Raw genomic sequence first — 23,632 nt, 5'->3', positions numbered from 1 at the left:
TAGTGCTTTTCCGGGTTCGCCCAAAACGACATCGTATGGATGCTGTTCCTATTTATCATTTATGGGCTTTTGGTCATTGAAAGCCCAACTCCAAACACCATTGGCCCAAGTCCAGGTCTAATTAGATAACTTTATCATGTATTCATGTTCTATTATCCATCTTTGGATATATTGCATATCTTGATCACAAAACACGACTTTTACGTGTATAAGAAAGTCGCATAGCGATTTTGTTGGATTGCTTCGGTCTGGAATTTGGTGTCGGGATCTGATTCTGTGCTGTCTGCAAGCACCACGTCTCTTATGCAACCACTTTTCTCTATTCTTCATCATCTTCAATCAAACTATAGCTTTTCATCTTCAATCAAACTACAGTGCCCTGTCTTTTGTTCCGTATATTCAGTTCTACTTTCAAATCGATTTCTTCATCCTTTTTATTTCAATTCTATTTCTACTTTTTATCTGTATATGTCAATCGCCAAATTTCCAGTTTGATTGAGGGCTGTAGATGTTTGGGAATTTGGTCGAGGACAAGCCGAAGATTTTACGTCGATCAGTACATTTCGGATTGAATTTTTTTGTAAGATTAGTTATTTTTTTTGTAAGATTAGTTATTTAGTTTTGTCGGAGATGATTCCGGTTGGGGGAATTACGTGTTGCCTGAGTGCTGCGGCGCTATATCTTCTGGGGAGGAGCAGTGGAAGGTTGCTTGATTTGATTGTTTTTATTTTTTATTTTTTTAATTCTTTTCGAGGAACATTTGTCGATTTTCTTTCCTTGGAGAAACATTGTTTGATTGTACCATTTTTTTTTGTTTTTGTTTTGGTGTGTTTAGAGATGCTGATGTTCTGAAGTCTGTCACTCGAGTGAATCAGTTGAAGGACTTGGGTTAGTTAATTTTTGAAGCATTTTTTTTGTTTATTTTCTTTAATATGACTGACTGTATATGTAATCTGCTTATTATTCATTTTGTTTTCTGGTGGCAAAATTGCGCCTTTTAGTTTCACTTGATCATGAATCATTGAATCGTGGTGGCAAAGATTAGAATTTTAGTTCATTAAGTTCTTGCTTACCATGGATCTTTTTTGGCTAAGTAACCGATAGAGTGATTAACACAAGAAGCTGGGACACAATGTATGATATTATGCTGTCATTGAAAATTTATCAACTGCTTCATTTTTCAGCTCAATTATTGGATGCGGCAAGCAAAGTGCTGCCGCTGGTTGTCTCTGTGTCAGGGAGAGTTGGCTCGGAGACACCTATTAATTGCGAGTACAGTGGTTTACGGGGTGTAATTGTCGAACAGACGGTACATGGACTAAGTTACCATGAATTTAATTCTAGCTTTAAGATCATAAAATCATTACTGAGAAAATATCCTTTGATGTTCCAGGCAGAGCAGCATTTTCTGAAACACAATGATGCCGGATCTTGGATACAAGATTCAGCTTTGATGTTGTCCATGTGTAAAGAAGTTCCCTGGTATCTTGTAAGCTTTGGCCCCCTTATCTCTGGGCTCACTTTTATAAATACAAACCCATAGGTCTTTCTTGTAATATGCAGAATTTTCTAAACCGCTTGAAATCTGTATGTGTTGCTTTAAAACTTGGGGGTAGAGTTTTGTGACGACGGGTATACTATTTTACGTGCTAGGATGATGGTACAAGTCGTGTCCACGTTGTTGGAGGACGTGGTGCCACAGGTTTGGTGCTTACAGTAGGAAGTGAAGTGTTTGAAGAGTCTGGACGATCACTAGTGCGTGGAACATTGGATTATCTTCAGGGCCTAAAGGTTCAGATTGTTCTTTATACATATACTTGTTGCAATTGCAAAAACACAGTTTTGAACTCTCTAGTGATGTATTATTTGCTTAGATGCTTGGAGTCAAGAGAATTGAACGTGTCCTGCCTACTGGCACGCCCTTGACAATTGTCGGCGAGGTATATGCACTGCTTCTATTTATTTATTCTTTAACTCTTTTGGATGAAATGGACTGGCAACTTCTACTTCTGAGACCAGAAATGATGAAATCTGAGAACATATATAAAAAATATGTATTGGAGGCTTTTCAACTAGGACAGTAGTTAGGATTGTTGGGAATAGTTGTCTAAATTGCTCAAAAATGTCTTTCTTTTTAAAGATGTTTTATGTCACTAAGTGCTCTCTTTTCTTCCATCGTCAGGCTGTTAAGGATGATATTGGGTCGGTTCGAATCCAGCGACCACATAAAGGCCCTTTTTATGTCTCTGACAAAACTATTGATCAACTGATTGCGAATCTTGGGAAATGGTCAAGGTTTAGTTATCTCATTCTAACTTCTGTGGACATACTCACCTGGAACCAAATTGTTGAAGCTTAGTGGTGTTGTAACTTCTATTTTACTTTAGTTCAGCTTAATGTGAGTGTTTGGTGATGCATACCCGAACTTAACATTAGTATGATATTATCCGTTTTGGGCCACTTCCCAAAAGGCATCATTTTAATGGAGTTGATGAAACTTGCATATTGATTGCAAATTTTCTTATTCACCAACGTGAGATGAGTTTGCACCCCAACACTTATATTCGAATATTGTTTTTTTCTTTCAGATTGTACAAGTTTGCATCATTGGGTCTCTCATTGTTCGGGGTTTATCTTGTTGCTAAGCATGCATTCCAATTTATCATGGAGAGAAGACGTCATTGGGAAATGCGAAAGAGGTAATTGGTATGGGTCTTTCTTGTTTGAGTTTTTTAAAGTTTCTAAGACGACAATCCCCTGCAGGGTTCTTGCTGCTGCAGCTAAGAAGGCTGCTGGGCAAGAGGAAGGAGGTAACTGCTGAATCCTTGTCTGGCATCCCTTTTATTCACGGTTTCATTACGTATCAACATATCTTCTGCATGTTCCTTGTATGACGGCAGCAGATTTAAATGGCAAGGCTGAGAGTGGATCAGAAAACACCAATAAAGACAGACTCATGCCAGATTTATGTGTGATATGTTTGGAGCAAGAATACAATTCCGTTTTTGTCCCGTACGTTCTTGTCATTAACCCTTTTCACACCGAGAATCCATCACCATAAAAATCTAAGGTCGATTGTTTGCAGGTGTGGCCATATGTGCTGTTGTATGACATGTTCTTTGCACCTGACGAACTGTCCACTATGTCGAAGACGGATTGAGCAAGTGGTGAGGACTTTCCGGCACTGAGATGGCTGCTCGAATACATCCCCCTCGCATTGCATATCCTGTTGCATACCGTTGTTGTGAGTGGTTATCTGGATCTGCTCATCTTTCTTGTACTAGTGTTATAGATTTATCTCCCTTTAAACTGTACATAGAGAGAGCACCAAATTCATGGTACATGCGTGACCATGCGTCGAATACTATGGTTTTGGAATTAAACCCTAATGTTGTTTAATTTAATGTAGATTGGAGAATCTCTACCGCAGTGCGGAGTACTATATTGAACTTAGCTATTTTTGTATCGAATGCATTATTACAATTCCCAGTGTTTTAACTTGAATAATCTTTTATATATGCGTCCTAATCAACAGTCTCTTGTACTATTATTAGGCTTAAATTTGTAGAGTTAATTAGTTAGGAATGATTTTAACCAATGATTTTAACCAACTCAACTCAACTCAACTCGTATATAAATGTTGCAATCACTCACTTAAAACCATGAGATTGAGGACCCAAACCATAAACAATAGTATCTTGGGTATGAATCTAGTTTTGAAAATTAAGACATTTTCTGTGAGATAAATTACTACGTATTTTATAAAAAATAATTTGGTAAATTAAAAATTAGAAACGGAGCCCACAGGCTCCATTCAAGAATTGAATTGACAAGAAAAGAGACATGTAGAAAGGACAATGTGTGCAAAGATGAAATTTGATCTTCTCGTAGAAGACGCAAGGATATTTCTCTCTCATACATATATGATATCAAGAATCATAATTTTGCACATAATATAATAAGTGTGATTTTATCGAATGGCAAGATTTGAGTGAGGTCAGGACCTAGGAACGAACTCTGGCAAGGCGAGCTCGTATCTCTTCCATCTCTTCCTCGTCATCGACATTTTCCTGTAGTTTCATATGCAAGAAACAAAATCTTTTAAAACATACCTCTACGTCCTCCAGTAGTTTCATATCATAGGAAAGAACATACGACGAAAATATTCACAAGATGGAGATGCAATAAAGAAATTATTTGATAAGATACCTCTACGTCCTCGCTCGTGGCAGGTTGCTTTAGTTTCTGCTTTCTAACGGCTTCAGGAAGTTGTGCGGCAGTCTCTCCGGCAATGGCTGTTAGAACCTTGTCGATTTCTTCCTCGGTCTCCTCTTCAATGTCCTCGGAATCCAGTGCGTCATCAACGGCCTCATTGACCATCTCCTCTATCACACCAGCCTGCAAAGACACAGAACCTCAATATACTTGATGATTCGTCAAGGCTAGATAATGTCATCCTCCTCCTCCTCATACTACCACTGATACGAGACCAGATTATGTGAATGCCTAAATCAAGACTAAACTAGCAAAAATCATCACATACACCACGGAAATTCCACAAACAAGGCTTAAGAAGTCGTATTATTTTGAAAATCTAGCAATAATTAAGTGATTGTAGTCAGCTTCAGAAAGTTTCATGGCCTAGCCCACATGTGACTTTAGAAACAACAAAAAGTCAAGAGTTAAGAATGCACAGAATAGGATCAGCCAGCATTCCATGACTGTTTTAGCATAATGGTAGGGAAGATTTTATTTAGAACATTGCTTTTTAAATTAAAGGGCCAATATGATGTATTGGATTATGGGATGTTTTGTGGCCCTTAGGTATTAGGTTATGCTTGGATAAGGCAGGAAGTCATTAGTTAGTAGTAGTATTATCTTGTATAGACAAAACTCAGGTGAGAGGCACACCTTTTGGTGGATTCATACATTTTATTCTTCGATTTTAAAACATCCATCTTTGGCTAGATTTCTCACTGTTTTGGCTGACAAATTTTGTGATCCCTCAACTCTACCGACTTGAAGACATAGAGATGCATAAAATCTACCTCTTTTTCTTCCTAGTGTTTCTAATTTTCACAGCCTCAACGACTTCGCTAACAACCAATATTACTATAAGAAAGCCAAACCTAGATCAGAATATCAGCCCGACTTGTACGTGACAATGGACAGCAGACAAAGCAAAATTACCTTGGTCATTTCTTTACTAAATTCTTGCATTGTCACAGCCATTTGTGGAGCCTTCATCAGATTATTGACCATCTTCATCACTTCAGCACTTTTGGACAAATGTCCCACAGTTCGAGCGACAGCTGAGAATCAAAAGTGAAAAATCAAGGAAAGATAGTAAGGAAAAATGCCCCCTGGCTAAAAGAACAAAAACATAAAACCCTTTGAGAAAAACAGAAACTTCACTGACAACAGAGGGATTTCCTTCTTACCCATCCTCCTCCTTTATAATGCAAGAGATGCATTAACTAGAAATTGTAAGTTTAGATTCCATTTATCACATGGCATAGAAACTAGCAATTTTGAGTTTAAGAGAGCATCAGAGCAGGAAGAAATAAAAGGAGAGCAGCCAGCCATATCTGAGGTACCAAAATTAGAAGGCAAAGAAACTCGAAGCACCACTATATGATGGTTGACAACCAATTTATATTGTTTATGGGTATGCCTCTGCAAGAACCCAATAACGAGCTTATATCCACTTATGATCTGACATATGAGTTTTTTTAACTTTAAGACTCAAGAAGTTAAACTGTGAGTAGCCCAACTTGCGTCCAAATATAAAAATATATGCCGCATTTCTTTTGTAGGCTAAATGCAAACATTCCAGCATACATGCACTGATGTACTATGACAATCTGAACAAATGCATGTGTGTTTTCTCAAAAACTATCATCGTCCCTACCCAAACAATAAATATGGAACACGTCACAAATAAAAAAAACAGCAAAGCATTAAATTGCAGCAGATCAGCACTGACTATCAAGGAGAAAAATGCAGGGCCCAAAATGAAAACCTATTCAAGCATTTGATAGTCTCAAATACAGGATTTACAAGAACTGTTATAACTTATGTTTTGCCTATCACTTTATCGGAAAGGATCAAAATGAACTCCAAACAAAACAAAAGCAAGAAATAAGTGAAGAGCACAGGCACATACCAACACTTTCACCGAGATGCATTGATATCGAATTCAACTGAGCCTTGTTCTCATAAAGACGATTCACAGTTTTCCGAGATCTCACAAGTTCTTTTGCAAGCGCCTGCTTGAGAAGTAATCAGCGAAAACATCACTCGTGAGAAAATCATCACATAGCTATAAGTAAGCTTAAATAATCCATCAATGACCATTTACATAATTTACTGATTCAGCTGAAGTATTCCCTCACAATATAGGCAATCCATAGTTCAAAACGAATGATGAACACCAAACGAAGATTCAAAACCTTTAAAAACATAGTATGACCTAATTCCCCAATGAGATTAGTGGGAAAAAGAAAACCTAAAAAAGTTAGAGAGAAAGAAAGAGGAAATCCTCAATCGATCTCCCCAAATTCCAAATCACATTACAATCATAAGTCGAATTATCCATTAGAGTTAGAAATTCACAACAGATAAAAAGAAAAAGGGAAAAAAACACCTTAGCTGAACCCATGTCATTCCGCTTAGCAGCCTCTTTGATCGCTTTCTGCACATTCTTCTCTTCCCTCTGTATATCTAACCAAAACCCACCGATAAAAATTACCCCAAAATCTTCAAACACTTCAATTTTTTCCTTGAAAACCAAACAAAACCCTCGCGATTAAATGCAAACATAGAAATAAGGACCTCGGATTTGGCGTTCAATATTGCGGCACTCTTGGCGGAGGCGTCGCTGCCAATCTCTGAGCAATTGCTGTGGATTTGGCTTCGGCTTCAATATATTCATCACTTTTTCCATTTTTTTTTCTTCTATTTATTTTCCTTCTTCCCCGTTTCTGCTTGTTCTTTATTGGAGATCAATTGAATTCTGATAGAAAATCAGATTCTGATTTCACCTGGCTTGCGATTACGCAGCGTTTTGCTTTATGTTTACTTCCCTTTCACTCTGCGTTTGATGACAAACTGATTGAAGAATGAAGGCAATAAGGATAAGAATATGCTTTTATGAACATTGTTGAAAATTGGAATACTTACTCTAACTATATGCCCAATCATAAAATATGAAATTTCTTTACTTTATATTTTTATAAATATTATTTCTCTTTTAAGAAGAGATACATATTTTAAATGATCTCACAATCACAACTAGTAATACATTTATTTGACATAATCGAGACTTTATTTGAAATATATTCGAAAAGGTTAAAAAGTAGTTCACCAAATAGATCTTCATGTTGTATCCACAATTTAATGGATAGAAGTTGGTGTGTTTTATGCAATATACAGTGAATCATTAAGCTTTCTGGATGGACCTCCTTCCTTGAATTTTAAGTTTAATTTACGAGATACTCCTAATAATTATAATTACATAAGTATTTTATGATGATGTGGACTTTTACAAATTTTATTATCCAATAATTCATATTTCTTCTGTCTTCTAATAATTATCAACTTTGATTTCAATATGAGTTTTAACAAATGTAAATGAAAGTGAGTTCAAAAAATTAGTGGAATATGAATTCCACTTTTATATAGGAGTATTAGTTTTATGGAGTAATAAAATTGAATGAAAAGAATTAATCAAATGTGATGAGGTCTACTTACTATTTAAAATAAAAAAAATGTAATTAGACTATTAATGAGAAATAAATAAAAATGACATAAATAGACCATTAATGGAGGAGTGATAGAGTATGAATATCAACAATATTAACAAACAAATCTATTGAAGGGGCTTCCGACTATGCATAGAAAAAAAAATTGATGCTCCATACTCCATAATGTTTCTTTGTATAATTTTTATTAAACTCTATAAAAAGATTGTGCCTAGAAGAAGCCAATCCAATTCAATATATTGTCGTAGGGATATACTAATATGCTAATCAATTTTAAAGTGTTAATATCCATTCAATCATATGTTACCACGTGACACGAAAAATGCAATATTGTATACAGAAAAATGCAATACACATTTGTAGAAGCTATAGATGAATTTCGGCAGATTCCATCTTTGTTATATGTACATTGCATTTTTTATTGTTGAGTTTTGCCTTTTAGATATAGGCTGTTTATTTGCATTTTATATATAGACGGATTGTATTTGTATATAATTTATTTTGCATGGTAGACAATTTATGTTAACATGCAAAACTCAACAATATAAAATGCAATTTTCCTATAACTAAAATGCAATCTACGAAAATGCATTTACAGCTTGACAAATGTATATTGCATTTTTCTATATATAATATTGTATTTTTCGTACCACGTGGCAACACTTGATTGGATATACGTTAGCATTTTAATTAAAGATACGCCCTAATGCTCCCCCTATTGTCGTATCCTTTTTTTTTGCATATTTTAATTGTGTTTTCTAACAGTTTCAAAAGCATATAAATGCGTTTTTATATAGAAATCTAAGTTAGATGCGTTTTCACTATGACGTGACTTAAAATTTTCAGTTTATAAAATAAAGAGAATGGGTGATTCCCAAAGATATTCATCGAAAATTCAATTCACATATATGCAGAGAGACAAATTCATGTAGTAGTAATATTTATAAATCCAAATGAAATAAAGACATACACATTCTAGTCGAAGAGTGCGACAAAGGTGCGATGTCCTAACCTTGTGTTAAATTATTATACAATATTCATGAATACTCCCAAGTTTCTGTAAAGTCACAAGAATATAATCTATCGTGATATTTCAACGCCCGCCACCACTTATTATCCCTACTTTATCACACATGTATCCATTTATAAATAAATAAAAAGCCTCATTCAATAATAATTGAGTCGATACATCTATCTAAAATAGCAATGGTGATAAAAAAAAAGCAATTTAAAATCGAGAAAAATCATAAAATTTAAAATATTAGAAAAGATACAATTACTCATATAATGATTGAAAAATCGATGGTACATAGGGACACAACATTTCTTGTATAATACAAGTGTCACAGGTGTTTCTTAACTTTTGTCTCCTTTGCAAACCCATAACTCCAATTTCTCTATTGTGGGGCTCTCTCCATATTCAATATTGCTATTTATAGCACTCTATTTTCCCTAAACAAAATAAGCTCACTCATCACTTCAATCTACAGTGTCTCCTCCCAAACATATGGCTCTCCTGATTTCTATCATCATCTTCATCTTTTCAATCTTCCCATTTAGCAGCAATGCTCAAGCTCCACCTTCACCCGGCTACTACCCTAGCTCAAGAGTTGGCTCCATAGGCTTCAACCGAGTTTTCGCCACCGAACTTCAGGTACACTCACTTCTCGTGTTTTGCATTGTATCATACTTGTTCTATGTGTACTGCAACGTTTGGCATATGTACTTTGATACCTTATCATGGGAAATTCTGTAGAATATGTATATGTACTTCAATACCTTATCATGAAAAATTCTGTAGACATATACATATTCTATAGAATTTCTCATGATAAGTACACATGGCAAGTGTTGCAGTATACCATCTAGTTGCCATGTAATAATATCTTAATGATAATGTAATAAAATATTATTTTACGTGTAGTCTTCTAATATTCATTGATCGGGCTAGTAATGTAGTCTCTTGGTTGTAGGAAGCGGGTTCAAATCGGTTAAGTCTTACTCTTCGTGCTATTTTGGAGCTGCCATTAAGCTCCAACCGGGTTATACAGCTGGAGTGATCACCTCTCTCTATGTAAGATCACACACTCTCATTCACTATACATGACTGAAGTTCCTAATTGTGTTATAGTCTAACACATGCTGCACACAATGAAATATATCGAATCTAAGTAACGCGTTGATTATGTGGCAGATGTCAAACAACGAAGAGCACCCAGGTAACCATGATGAGATTGACATAGAATTTCTTGGAACCCCAGAGAATGAGCCCTATGTGTTACAGACAAATGTATACATAAGAGGGAGTGGGGATGGCACAATTATTGGAAGAGAGATTAAATTCCATCTTTGGTTCGACCCCACCAAGGATTTTCACAACTATGCCATATTATGGAATCCATCACAAATCATGTGAGTGTGGAGTTGGGTAAATAATCTTGCATCGCAAATTTCAAAATTTTTATTTCACCTTCTACATTGTTACTTTCTGCACCTTTTAATTATTTGCATAATGCGACAATACCTAACAAATTTTGATCATGACTTTTGCAAATGATAATTAGTACTACTATTGTATTTCAATATAATTTGTACAAAATGAATGAAACATTATCCCATATGGTGGGATGAAATTAATTATGACAAATAATATAACCATTGGCTTTTTGTAACGTGTCTAAAATGCCAAAATTGATGTTTACATATAATTGTAGATTTTATGTGGATGATGTGCCAATAAGAAGGTACCCTAGAAAAAGTGATGAGACATTTCCATTGAGGCCGATGTGGCTCCATGGATCTATTTGGGATGCCTCTTCTTGGGCAACCGACAATGGAAGATACAAGGCTGATTACACTTATCAACCCTTCATTGCCAAGTACAACAACTTCAAAATCGACGGCTGCGAAGGCGGTCGTGGTGGAGAGTGCCGCCCCATTTCTGGCTCTCCGGGGGGCTCGGATGGGCTGAGCAGCCAGCAAAGGGCGGCACTTGCCTTTGTCAACCATAATTACAAGGTGTATGACTATTGTAGGGATCCCAAAAGGGACCACAAACTTACACCAGAATGCTTATAAGTCTAAATGTACTACTACTTCATGTATCTTAATTATGTGTAATTGTTTGTTACTAAGTGTGTTTTAATTTGGAGTCATCAGACCAATATTGTAGTCTTGTTGGATTCAAATATATTTATTATTATGTGATAAATGGTGATAATCATTATTAAACTATTGCATTTTTAGGTTTCTTTGGATATAGGAGTATATATTTAGAAAAGATTCTGTGATAAAAATGTGTAAAAAACAACGTTGAACTTTTTATATTTAACTCGATAACAATCACCGTTCACCAACACTAGAGAAAAAAAAGCATATTTAATTAGACAAGTTAAATTAATTAATGAAATAAATTAAGACCCTCTAAATTACATCTTGGATATATGTACAATATTTTTGACCTATTATAAATGTAAATAGGGAAATGATATTATGAATGCACATGTACAAGTTGCGACAACAATATTTATGACAATACATTCGTCTGACTTAGGGAAATAGAGGATTATGTAGGGCATGTTCACAACGACATTCTAAATAATAAATAGAATTTTATTTAATAGATATTCGTGTCGTAAACTGGGCTTTTTTAAGCTACATATTCGTTTCTTAAATACCCCACTAGCTAAGGACACACGAGACTATTGTTTTCTCCAAAACAGTACTAGCCCACTTTCCATTCTAAGCCATTAGGCGCATATATAATGTAACCAAACTACTAGTATATCATTATGAGAGTTTTAGGGCCTCCACTATAGGGGCAGGGCGCCGGCCGCCCCGCCCCGCCGGCCTATAGTGCAGGCAGCGTCCGCCCCGAGGCGAACGCCATTTCTGGGGCGGAAGGCCCTCCGGCGAGAAGAGTGCGAGGACGCGCCGGGCACGCCTCTCCGCGCCTAGAGGCGCACCCGCCGCCGCTCGGAAATTTTTTTTTTCGAAAATTGTATTATAAATATCACTCCTCCACCACCCATTTTACACTCATTTCAAACTCTCTCCATTAATTCACTCTCTACGTTTTCACTCTCTAAAAATGCACGGTAGAGACGACGAATCACCCGACACTGACGAATCGGGATATGACGGCTATCCTTCCCAGCCGTGGGGTTGGAGTCAAACTTCCCCTCCGTGGGGGTCGAGTCCCACGCCCCAACCTTTTCAGAAGAATTTGAGCCGCTCGGCGTTTGGAGATTACCGTCCCAACCTGGACGCGCTTAACCATCCGCAGCCGGAGACCCCTTTCCAATCCAGCAAATCTCCTTTCACCGTTGCAGATCGAGACGCACTTGACACGATGATGGGTCTGCTCAGTCCGGGCGTACCGGATACGCCGGCAACACGCGTGGATACGCCCGTTCCGACGAGAGTCAGCGGGTCCGGTGAGGTGGGTGGAAGCAGTGGCGGTGGGGGCGGCGAAAGAGGCGCTGTGGCAGCGGCACCAGCAGTGGCGGTGGCGGCTCTGGCAGCGGCGGTGGCAGCGAGGCAGCGGCGCCGGCAGCCGTCGGTGGACGGGCCACGCACTACACCAAAGCGGAGTCCATTGCTGTGGCGAGGGCGTGGGATGCAGTCATATCGGACCCCATAGTGGGCACCGATCAGACCGAGGGGATCTTTTGGAAGCGCGTCCTGTTGGCATACAACGAGTTCAAACCTCGAGGCGCCAAACCGCGTGACGGGGAACAGCTCCGCAAAAAGTGGTCTAGGATTCTGAGAGCCACCAAGAGGTTCGTGGGCATATACGAGAACAACCTGCTCAGTGCTGAGAGTGGCAGAAGCGAAACTAACGTGAAGGCGTTGTCTATGACCCAATTCAACACGGAAGGCTGGCCGAAGTTCAACATGTGGGAAGAGTATCTCATTCTCGAGCACTGTCCGAAATTCTAGGCCATCTGTGAGCAAGAGCGGGCAGGAGCTCCTAGGGCGAAGCGTACTAGACACAACATAGTCGGGACTACAGCAGCGGCAGCGGCTCGCAATCAATCGACCTCAACGACGAGCAAACCGAAGAGCCCTCCGCTACACACTCTAGGCGCCCACGCCCTCTGGGCCAACAAGCCTCTATCCGAAGCGCTAGAGGGGCTGCAGGTGCCTCCCGCCTCTCATCGGCCGCGTCTGGATCGCGCATCTCACAACCCGCCCCTATACCGCCATCCATGGCCACTGGTTCCCACGAGGCCTTGAGGGCGAACCTAGATGTGCAGTTGATGAAACAAATGCAAGACAACTGCCGTTTCTACGAGACTGCAACCGACCCGATCACCAAGGGTATATACTACAAGCTCATGTGTCGGATCCAGAATCAGCTGGGTTGTCTGAGGATGCGGGGGGGGGGGGGGGGGGCGAGCGGCACCGGGGGAGGCGGCGGAGAAGAGGAGGATGAATCCGATTCCGCCACCGAGTAGACGGTGGCGGTGTTTTTATTTGTATTTTTTTTAAATGTTCGTTGTTTAATTTTCCCGGTTCCATAATACAACGAATATTTGGTCCCAATACTTTTTTTACATTTCAGTATTACCTCGGTTTCTAATTATTTACATTCCGATAATTTTGATTACAATTGATTTAAAATAAACGAAAAATGAAATAAAATGAAAAGTGGCTAAAAAAGTGGCGGGGCTATTGGAAGTGTCCGGCTTATAGCTGCGGACACTTTTTTTGTGGGCGCGGACAAATAAACGGGGGGTTGTGGACAAAAAAAGTGACGGGGCTATTGGAAGTGTCCGGCTTATAGTGGATACCCTTATAGGAGTATCATATTATCTAACAGACCCATTGGATCGTTCAATAATTTGAAGTTCACTTTAGAGGAATTTGGTTACTAAACAATGTCAATATTCATATCACTCTTATTAGTTACTCCCTCTATCCGTAAATACGAGTCTCGTTTTTCCATTTTAGTCTATGTACAAATAGGAGTCTCGGTTCATTTTTTACTATAAATAGTAATAGAGTCTCACATTCCACTAACTCGTTCGACTCGTATTTCATTTAAAACTAATACATATACAAGTAGGACATATATTTTTCTAACTTTTTTCACCCATTTTCTTGAGTATTTCTTAAAACTCATGTCGTCAAGAAATAAGACTTCTAATGACGGACGGATGTTGTATTATAATGTCATGCGAATTTGGTTACTAAACAATGTCATACTACTCTACTTACTAGGGGGAAATAGAAATTGAGAAAACGAGAAGAATTATATTTTTTATTAATAAATAAAAATACCAAGGACCTAATTTAAAGTTCACTCTAGAAAAAAATGATATGCATCACTCTTGTTACTAAACTACGTCGTAATACTCTTTAATTTTTTTCATTAATGAATGAAAAGAACTTTAAAAGCTACATCAAGATACACTCGAAGTTGAGGCTTTTGGCATTAACAAATTTACAAGGCCAATACACAAGCAATATATTATACTTTGTTCATCAACATACTCGAGATCATCGCCCCTTTTAAATTACCAAAGTATTCATTCCCTCTAAGATATTAGGAAAATGTGTTAAATATATTAAATAATGATAGAATAAAATAGGAAAGAGAATAGTTTTTTATGAATAAGAGAATAGTTTTTTCTTAATATGGACTAAGAGCACCCACAACCATGCTCTTGCCAACGAGCACGGTTGTGGGCCCGGCGCCACTATTCCTGTCTGCTCTTAGGCAAGAGCACAACACCCACAGTTGTGCTCTTTCGCAAGGACGAACCCAATTCATTTTAAATAAAATCATTTCCATAACATTAAAATTCATTAAAAAAACTGAAATAATATTTCAAATAAAATAAAAAAGACATAATTAAAATCCTAAAAAATAAAAATTACATAATTAAAATCCTAAAAATTAAAAATTACATAATTAAAATACTAAAAATTAAAAATTAAATAATTAAAGCTAAAAATATCCCTGTGGAAGACTACTCTTCCGGCGGCACTACCCCCAATTGATTTTGGAGGCCCAATATCATGGCCCCGTGCGATCGAAGTTGCGAGGGGGTCATAGTTGACCTATCGGACATATTGAGTTGGGCCAAAAGGGTCCACAACGAGTTGGTGGGGGTGGAGGTGGCGCATATGGACGAGAAAGGGAGCGGGGTCGGGAGCATCGCCGGATGGAGTCGCGGCGCGACGGCGGTTGGCGGCCGCCTTCTTCCTTCCTTGCGGTCGGCGTTGGGAACCGCTCGGGCCGGCGTCGGGGCTACCCAAGTTAGCTCCGGCGAGTTGGCTAACCACGTCTTCGGAGACGGAGTCGGATAGGGATACCGACCTTGACCGTTTGGAGGAGCCGCTAGAGGAGGATGTTACGTCTCCCCTATACTTTGGATGTGACCGCGTCTCCTGCCAAATGTTGAGGTACTTGAACGCCTTGTAGTTCATGGGTTGGTAGGTCGACATGGCGAAACTGATGATGTCGACCTCGCTTCGGCCGCTCCCCGCCGACCGCTCTTCCTGGAGGTAATACCCCTGAAACTTGTTAATTTCTTCGTTGGCTCGGTAGATGGCATTATTCACCATACTCTCGTTGCGCTCGATTGTTCCCTCCGACCGATTTTCATTGTACCGGCGACAGATGCGCCACCAAAAGTGATCGCCGGATTGGTTCGTGCCAACCTCCGGATCTTTGGAGATTGACAAATACGCCTTGAACAATTGCTCCATCTCCGCCGGCGAGTACGGTGTGCGGACACCGCGAGTAGGAGGAGTCGGAGTTTGGGAGGGGGCGGTCAACCTCGCTCTAGGTTTAGGAGTCCACCCGTATCGCCCTTCGGGGGCATCTTGGTCGTCAATTGGGTATGGCCGGTAGCCACCCGGAACGCCCGAACTTTGGGTTTGAGGAGGGGCCGAATATTCCGTTTCTGGACTAGGAAACGGTTGTGAACCGAACCAATCGGGGTTCCAACCGTGGGAGCCCAGAGGGTGATCGCCTTGGCCGGACATTGTTATGTTGTATGTGTGGAAGAAATGGAGATGAGAGAATGTAGATGAGAATGGAAATGAGAGAATGTGGTGTGAATTTTTGGGTGTGAAAGTGGGGGTATTTATAGATGAAAATGTGTATTTTTGGGGGGGAAAAAATAAAAATAAAAATAAAAAGTGGTAGAAAACGGTAAAAAATGGATATATTTTTTTGGGAAGTGAAAAAATATTTTTTTTTTTATTTTTAATCAGCTTTTTTAATTAAAAACTGATTTTTTAAAAATAAAAAAAATCAAAGGCAACGGCATAGCCGTTGCCCAATCGCAGCACGCCACGTCACCTGCTCGCTGGCACGGACGTGCTCGATGCATCGAGCAGCGCCGTGCCAGCAGCGCGAGCGCAGCGGCGGACGAGCTCTTCCGTGCCGCTGGCACGGACGGACGGACGTCATTCGTCCACCGTTGCAGATGCTCTAATGGAGTAAATATTTTTTCTTTTTCTGCATTAACCTTTTCAAAGTAGCTGTGGTTCTACAAAAGTAGTGTTTGCCCTAAATAAGTAGTAGTAATAAAGCCAAGTTCTAATTTCTATTGACAGCTACAATTATGAAGCATAAAATTAGGTATTCAAATTTAACTTATAATTTGAGCAAAATAGCTAAAATTAATTTTGGTTCGGTCCGATTCAGTTAGGGTATATAAAAATAAAAAAAAAATTTGGTAATTTAATATTTGTACTGTATTATATACCTAAAACAAACAAATAAATTTTCTCGGGTGATTTTTCACAATATTACAATAGAATTAGGATTATTAATAGCTTTATGTTGTCTTGATTATGGATGAGACAATTGTGAAAACTTAAAAATTCATAATATAATAAGAATGAATTAATATAGGTATTTTAAAATAATGATACATGGTAATCAAATTTTAAAATATGTAACTGTTTAGATAGGTTGCTTGATATGTTACATATTTTTCTCTAAGTACTAGAATATTGATTTTTTTATTTCCAGATTTTAGGTTTTTTGGATAATTTATTCAGTTTTGGCTTTTAGGCTGACTATTTTTTTTGTTTGTTTGTTTGGATTTTGGCATTTTTGGATTCAATTTGTGGATTATTCGGTTTGGTCATACATTTCTAAAAATTTTGATCATTCGATATAATTTAGGCTAAAAATTAAATTGGAAATCGAATGTTCACCCCCTTGTGCTAATGCCATAGAAAAATATATAGAAAATCATTTAAAAATAAAATTTGTGGGGTTTATGTTTATCAGCTAGCATTTTTTTTGATAAATAAAAATGCTCAAGCCTGAAAGGAGGCGAGCCAGAATTTGTTACAGAGAACATGAAAAAACAAAAGTCAATCCGCTAGAGCGACACACCAACCAAAACCAAAAACAAAGACAAGGCTGCCCACGAAAAGTCCCAACAACAAAGCTACAGAAGTGACAAAACAGACCAACACCAGCACAGAACCAGACAACTCACTCAAGGATAAAGCTGTCAAACCTGAAGACCATTCCCTAGTTTGTTTGAGCTATGGGTAATATCTTTTGTCTGACCATCTCCTCAAATCATTTAATTTTTCGAGAGCTATTCTGGAGAGAAGGGAAAATCATGGCACCAACCTCGAGTCCACCAGCTAGCTACTAGAAAAGTTTCCTTTTTTCAAAATCACAGTTCAGATTCAAGCCTTGAAAGACCACCTTATTCTGGACATTCCAAATGGACCATATAATGATATAGAACAGTGACATCCAAATCTTCCTGTCAAACTTTACAAAAGGCGCCCCATTCCAAGATAGAAGACTTGCCTTTGCTTGGTTTGAGAGACAATAAGAAAAGTTTCATTGATGACAACAATAGTACCACAAGCTGCTGGAGAATCTGCATTTAAAAAAAGATGATTGATGGTTTCACTTTCATCCTTGCATAGCGCACACCTGTCATCACCAATCCCTTGTGCTCCATACCTGAATAATCTTTCCATTGTATTGATTCTTTCATGGAGCAAAAACCACGTATGCAATTGCGCTCGTGACGGAGCAATTTTCCTCCAAACCAATCTTCCATCTTCCATAGAAAGGTCTCTTACTTCCATTCGGCTATTGACCTGTAAAATAAATTTAGAGACGGAAGGTGAAGTATTGAGTATATGACTTTCTTTGTCATGATAGTTATAATGTAGCATTACTGCAATAGCATTAGGTTGCAAAGTTACTATTTTTTTTATAATTCAAGCTTTGAACTTGTGGCAAAAATCTAAATTCGATACAATTTGAATAAAAAGGACCACAATTATAATTGCAATGTATGTATTCTTCCTACTGACTGGTACTGAATTCACAAATTAGAAATTTATTTAAGTTGCGTGGACCAAAGACGGTGAAGATCAAGGAGAAAATTGCAAGATATTTATTGAGAATTAAGATCTATACATCTCAAAACGAAACACACGTTTGAATAGTCATATTCATTAACTTTGATGTAATGGAAAAGGTATTTAGTACAGAGAAGTTTCAATATAGAAAAAAAATAGAATAGTTTGTCCACATTGGAAAACGACTTAGACCATCCACGCTGTTCCCCCACCGTTCCTTAAACTACTATTTGCGGGCCCCAACGTACTTTTTAACTCCATTCCTTAACTAAGGAACGGAACCTGCAACCCTTCGTTCCTTATCCGTTTCTTAACCATTCCTTAAATTACTATTCATTCAATTTCATTTTTTATTTTATTTCCAACCCAATTCAATTAAAACAATCACACTTCATTAAAAAACACACAACATAAAAAAATTACAACTTAAAATTCTAAAAAATAAAAAACACACAATTAAAATCCTAAAAAATTAAACGTTGCATAATTTAAAATACAAATTTAAAGAAAATAAAAAAACTACTCCGCCGGCGAATCATCCCCCGAAGGCGGTCGAGGTGGAGGGGGAGTCGGAAGGCCAAGTTGTGCTGTCATATGCACAATTCCGTTCCACCAGGCCGCGTATTGGGAGGGCGAGAAGCGGGAAGTGTCCGCCATTGTGGCGGTCATGTACACCGCCATAAGGGAGTTCGAGCATCCCCCCGAGCCCGCCTGGCTTGATTCGCCTCGGCCCTTCCTCGCTCTAGCCGCCTTCACCGCCTTCACCGCCTTCGTCCCTTGCGGCCGACGGCGCGCACGGCTGGATCCCCCGTCATCGCCGGCCGTACCCGCAAACTCCTGCGGTGCACCCTCTTGTCCGCCGCTGCCCTCACCGGTGTCACCAGACGAGTATTGGTCACTCGTCGTGTGCTTCGTGCGCTTCGAGGTTGAACCCGAGCTGGAGCGGACACCGCCGGCCCACCGTTCCTCATCCTTGACAGCCTGCCAAACATCAACAAATCTGAATTGTTTGCCGGTGTCCGGGTTGTAGACGCGCAAAGCCGCCCTCAGAATGTCGGCTCCCGAAGCTCCGCTTTGGTAGTGCGCCGCTTCGGTCGAGTAGATGCCGCTGAATTTTTTTACCTGTTTGTCGACTCGGCCAAAGTGAGAGCGGAGCATTGTATATGTGCGCTTCCGGGAGCCTTTCGGCTTAATCTGGTGGTAGATCTCGGTGACCTTTTCCCAGAAGCGCTTGTGGGCTTATTGATTCCCGACGATGGGATCGTACGAGATGGTGATCCAGGCGTTGTACACTGCCATCGTTTCGTTGTTGTTGTACGGATGCCGGCCTAGATCCTCCTCTTCTTCTTTTTCCTCCTCCTCCTCCTCCTCCGCTTCCTCCTCCTCGCCCGCCTCGGCCTCCTCCCAGAGTGGGTTCAACGGGGAAATCCTCCCGAATATGGGATAATCCTTGTGAATACCGCGGGGCGGAGGGTCGAGCGTATGCATCCACGTCGAAAGTGGGTGGTTGGTATCCACCCGGCGTCGACGAACCGAAACCACCAAGTGTGTTGTATATGGTATCCCAATCGGTAAACGTGCTGAGATCCCACCCGCCGGAGCCGCCACCGCCGGAGTTGCCGTCACAGGACATTTTTTGATGAGATGTTAGATGAAAATTGGAGAGGAAATGAAGTTGATTTTAGGAAGAATAGATGTGTAGTTGTGTGTGAAATGAGGATGAATTAGGAGTATTTATAGAGTAAAAAATAAAAAAGAAAAAAAGAAAAAAATGGATATAAAATGGTAATATTACCGTTTACACATTTTAAATTTTTTTTATAAATTTGAATTAAAAAAAAGATTTATTGCGTCATAAATGACGACGCCCACTCGCGGGCAGACGAGTGGGCATCACACACGACGCAGGAGCGCGCCACGTCGCCGAAGCGCGTGGCGACGCAGGCTGTGCCGCGTCTCGCGACGACGGCACACGACACGGCATGGGCACGGAACGCATGTCGGCAACGCGTCACACGCCCGTTTCGTTCTTCCGACATGAAACACGGAACGCGGGCGGCGTGCATTGTGGATGCTCTTAGGCCACCTGCAATGGCACGCCCGATGTCGTCCATCGTCCTCGGGCGCGGACGATACCCACACTACGGGTGGCCGCCATCGTCCGCACCCTAAGTCCGCGGCCGATGCATAGGGCGCGCCCTACGTCGTGGACGATGGCCTATCGTCCGCACCATCGTCCGCTCCATTGTGGGATCGGCGGACGATGGCGCGGACGATAGGCCATCGCCGCGCCATCGGGCGCCCCGTTTTAACCTCGTTTCTCATTCACTTGTTCGTACGAACATCGCACCTCTTTCATTTCGCTCATCTGTCACATTTCTACCTCTCTCAAATACAAAAATGAACCACGACGATGATGCCACTAGTTCTAGCTCCTCGGAGTCGGGTAGTTCGACCTCGGCCACCTCGGAAGCCTTAGATGCAGCCGTTGAAGAGGCCATGGCGGAATGCTTAGCCCAACTGCAGCGCGATGCAGCGGCGGCGGCGACGGCAGCGCAGCAGATCTACAGGCCTATTCAACGTCGGAGGTCTGTCCGACATGACCACGCGACAGCTCACGAACGTCTGATTGCAGACTATTTTGTTGATCAACCACGGTGGGGACAGAATGTTTTCCGCCGTCGGTTTAGAATGCCGCGTTACCTTTTTCTCAGCATTGTCCGGACGTTGTCATCACGTGATGAATACTTCACGTATCGGGAAGACCGCGTCGGCAGACCCGGCCTTACACCGTTGCAAAAGTGCACGGCTGCACTCCGTCAGTTGGCCTACGGCACCGCGGCGGACATTTTCGACGAGTACCTCCACGTCGGGGAGATAACAGGCCGGGAGTGTCTGAAGAGATTTTGTAGGGGAGTTGTGGAGGCCTACGACGACACATATTTGCGCAAGCCGACTGCCGTTGATTGCCAGGGCCTGATGAAGATGCAGGAGATGGCGCACGGCTTTCCTGGGATGCTAGGGAGCATCGACTGTATGCACTGGCAGTGGAAGAATTGTCCGACGGCGTGGAGAGGCCAATTCACAAGTGGATACAAGGGCAGCCACCCGACGATGATCCTCGAAGCCATCGCTGACCATCGGCTCTGGATCTGGCATGCTTACTTCGGCGTATCCGGGTCGTACAATGACATTAACGTCCTCAACTCATCTACCCTCTTCACCGAGCAATGCAATGGCAATGGCCCGGCCATCGAGTTCACTGCCAACAGCCGCCAATACCACATGGGGTACTACTTGGCCGATGGCATATACCCACGGTGGTCTGTTTTTATGATGACGATCAGCTGCCCAATTGGTGAGAAGGGGGCTTTATTTGAGCAAAAGCAGGAGTCAGCGCGGAAAGATGTCGAGCGGGCATTTGGTGTGCTCCAAGCACGGTGGGCAATTGCGAAGGGGTCGTCTCGTCTCTGGTTCAAGGAAGTCATCGCCGATGTCATGTATGCGTGCATAATCATGCACAACATGATGGCCGAGCGTGAGGGTGGGAGCATCACCGACTGGAACGATGATGACGGTGCATCTAGCTCATCCAGCACGGCGATCGAGCCCCCCGCTGGAGGATTACTGTCGGGCTTCAATGAGGTTCTAGCTAGACAGGCATCAATGCGCAACCAACAAGACCATGTTCAGCTCATGAACGACATGATTAAAGAAATGTGGGCCCGTAACCGCCGTCGTTGAGTTTGCGTATTTTTTTAATTCGTATTGTAATGTATTAATTTCTATAAATGAAATGAAGTTTTTTCCCAATTTTTGTTGTTATTTAAATATTTAAATAAAATGAAAATTCATAGGGCGCACCATAGGGCGCGCCTTAGGGCGCCACATTGCAGGTGGGGGTAGGAGGATAAAACTGATGACGTGGCGTGCCATAGGGCGCGCCTTAGGGTGCCCCATTGCTAGTGGCCTTAGGCCGTTGAAAAAAGTAGAATAGTTTGTCCACATTGGAAAACGACTTAGGCCATCCACAATGGGGCGCCCTAAGGCGGGCTCTAAAGTCCGCCCTATGCACCACCACGTCAGCATTTTATCATCCTGCCCTTTCACCTGCAGTGGGGCGCCCTAAGGCGCGCCCTAAGCATTTTCTTCTATTTGAATATTTAAATAACTACAAAAATTAGGAAAAACCTTCATTTCATTTACAAAATTATTACATTACAATACGGATTATAAAAAAATACGCAAACTCAGCGACGGTGGTTACGGGCCCACACTTCTTCAATCATGTTGTTCATGAGCTGCGCATGGTCGTGTTGGTTGCGTATTGAGGCATGTCTAGATAGAACCTAATTGTCCTCGAGCGGGGGGCGCGGTCGCCGTGCTGGAGGATCTGGATACAATTTCGTCATCGGTCCAATCGGTGATGCTCTCACCTTCATGTTCGACTATCATGTTGTGCAAGATTATGCATGCATAAACGACATCGGCGAGGATTTCCTTGAACCAGAGAGGCCCCGGCCCTTTCACTATTGCCCACCGTGATTGGAGCACACAAAATGCCCGCTCCACATCCTTGCGCGTCTCCTCCTGCTTTTGCGCAAAGAAAACTCTCTTATCACCAATTGGGCAGCTGATCGTCTTCAGAAAAACAGGCCATCGTGGGTATAGGCCATCGGCCAAGTAGTACCCCATGTGGTATTGGCGCCTGTTGGCAGTGAACTCGATGGTCGGGCAATTGCCGTTGCATTGCTCGGTGAAGAGGGTGGATGAGTTGAGGACGTTGATGTCGTTGTTCGACCCGGCTACACCAAAGTAAGCATGCCAGATCCAGAGCCGATAGTCAGCGACGACTTCGAGGATCATCGTCAGGTGGCTGCCCTTGTATCCACTAGTAAATTGGCCTCTCCACGCCACCGGACAATTCTTCCACTCCCAGTGCTTACAGTCGATGCTCCCTAGCATCCCAGGAAAGTCGTGCGCCGTCTCGTGCATTCTCATTAGGCCCAGGCAATCTACAACCGTCGGCTTTCGCAAATATGTGTCGCTGTAGGCCTCGACAACTCCCCTACAAAATCTCTTCAGGCACTCGCGGCCTGTTGTATCCCCTACGTAGAGGTACTCGTCGAACATGTCAGCGCTAGTGTCGTAGGCCAACTGCCGGAGTGCAACTGTGCACTTTTGCAATGGCGTAAGCCCGGGTCTGCCGATGCCATCTTCCCGATACCGGAAGTATTCATCGCGTGACTGCAACGTCTGGACAATGCTGAGAAAAAGGTAACGAGACATTCTAAACCGACGGCGGAAAACAGTCGGGCCCCACCGTGGTTGCTCGACAAAATAGTCTGCAAATAGATGTTCGTGAGCTGCGGCGTGATCGCGTCGGACGGACTTCCGACGTCGAATAGGCCTGTGGATCTGCTCCGCCGCCGCTGCCGCCGCCTCCTCGCGTTGAATTATGGCTAAGCATTCCGCCATTGCGTCGTGCACGACTGCATTTAAGG

At 41.4% G+C, this 23,632-nt stretch overlaps 3 protein-coding genes across 4 annotated transcripts; 2 read left to right on the top strand and 1 right to left on the bottom strand.

Moving 5' to 3' along the window:
* Positions 1 to 225: 225 nt before the first annotated feature.
* On the top strand, positions 226 to 3,498 carry LOC121765462 (E3 ubiquitin-protein ligase SP1-like). Of its 2 annotated transcripts, none has more exons than XM_042161640.1 (11): positions 226 to 704; positions 836 to 888; positions 1,185 to 1,309; positions 1,394 to 1,489; positions 1,654 to 1,791; positions 1,875 to 1,940; positions 2,183 to 2,295; positions 2,589 to 2,699; positions 2,764 to 2,810; positions 2,904 to 3,012; positions 3,086 to 3,498. In XM_042161640.1, exons 1-11 carry the CDS (start codon positions 631 to 633, stop codon positions 3,186 to 3,188), a joined length of 1,035 nt encoding a protein of 344 aa, XP_042017574.1. In that variant the 5' UTR covers positions 226 to 630; the 3' UTR covers positions 3,189 to 3,498. The 2 variants fall into 2 exon arrangements, with proteins under 2 accessions (XP_042017574.1, XP_042017571.1); XM_042161637.1 differs by having other exon boundaries at positions 2,901 to 3,012.
* A 364-nt stretch (positions 3,499 to 3,862) lies between these two features.
* Positions 3,863 to 7,161, bottom strand: LOC121766023 (vacuolar protein sorting-associated protein 24 homolog 1-like). Its single transcript, XM_042162352.1, has 6 exons — positions 6,835 to 7,161; positions 6,647 to 6,723; positions 6,167 to 6,269; positions 5,191 to 5,312; positions 4,210 to 4,398; positions 3,863 to 4,070 (listed from the first exon to the last, which is right to left on the bottom strand). Exons 1-6 carry the CDS (start codon positions 6,944 to 6,946, stop codon positions 4,005 to 4,007), a joined length of 669 nt encoding a protein of 222 aa, XP_042018286.1. The 5' UTR covers positions 6,947 to 7,161; the 3' UTR covers positions 3,863 to 4,004.
* A 2,040-nt stretch (positions 7,162 to 9,201) lies between these two features.
* On the top strand, positions 9,202 to 10,986 carry LOC121763918 (probable xyloglucan endotransglucosylase/hydrolase protein 32). Its single transcript, XM_042160009.1, has 4 exons — positions 9,202 to 9,434; positions 9,723 to 9,837; positions 9,958 to 10,175; positions 10,478 to 10,986. Exons 1-4 carry the CDS (start codon positions 9,271 to 9,273, stop codon positions 10,839 to 10,841), a joined length of 861 nt encoding a protein of 286 aa, XP_042015943.1. The 5' UTR covers positions 9,202 to 9,270; the 3' UTR covers positions 10,842 to 10,986.
* The last annotated feature ends 12,646 nt before the right edge of the window (positions 10,987 to 23,632 follow it).

The sequence above is a fragment of the Salvia splendens genome, chromosome 14 (genome assembly GCF_004379255.2).
Source record: "Salvia splendens isolate huo1 chromosome 14, SspV2, whole genome shotgun sequence".
Classification (NCBI taxonomy): Eukaryota; Viridiplantae; Streptophyta; class Magnoliopsida; order Lamiales; family Lamiaceae; genus Salvia; species Salvia splendens.
This window is presented reverse-complemented; position numbering and strand designations above follow the sequence as displayed.

Bases quoted from the DNA above. Each gene is read 5' to 3' on its own strand.
- LOC121765462 (XM_042161637.1), top strand. From the start codon at position 631: ATGATTCCGGTTGGGGGAATTACGTGTTGCCTGAGTGCTGCGGCGCTA. The intron at 889-1,184 runs GTTAGTTAATTT...TTCATTTTTCAG, and splicing joins GAATCAGTTGAAGGACTTGG to CTCAATTATTGGATGCGGCA. The intron at 2,296-2,588 runs GTTTAGTTATCT...TTTTTCTTTCAG, and splicing joins AATCTTGGGAAATGGTCAAG to ATTGTACAAGTTTGCATCAT.
- LOC121766023 (XM_042162352.1), bottom strand. From the start codon at position 6,946: ATGGAAAAAGTGATGAATATATTGAAGCCGAAGCCAAATCCACAGCAA. The intron at 6,724-6,834 runs GTCCTTATTTCT...GGTTTTGGTTAG, and splicing joins TATTGAACGCCAAATCCGAG to ATATACAGAGGGAAGAGAAG. The intron at 5,313-6,166 runs GTATGTGCCTGT...TTTGATTCTCAG, and splicing joins GCATCTCGGTGAAAGTGTTG to CTGTCGCTCGAACTGTGGGA.
- LOC121763918 (XM_042160009.1), top strand. From the start codon at position 9,271: ATGGCTCTCCTGATTTCTATCATCATCTTCATCTTTTCAATCTTCCCA. The intron at 9,435-9,722 runs GTTTTGCATTGT...CTAGTAATGTAG, and splicing joins CAGGTACACTCACTTCTCGT to TCTCTTGGTTGTAGGAAGCG. The intron at 9,838-9,957 runs GTAAGATCACAC...ATTATGTGGCAG, and splicing joins GAGTGATCACCTCTCTCTAT to ATGTCAAACAACGAAGAGCA.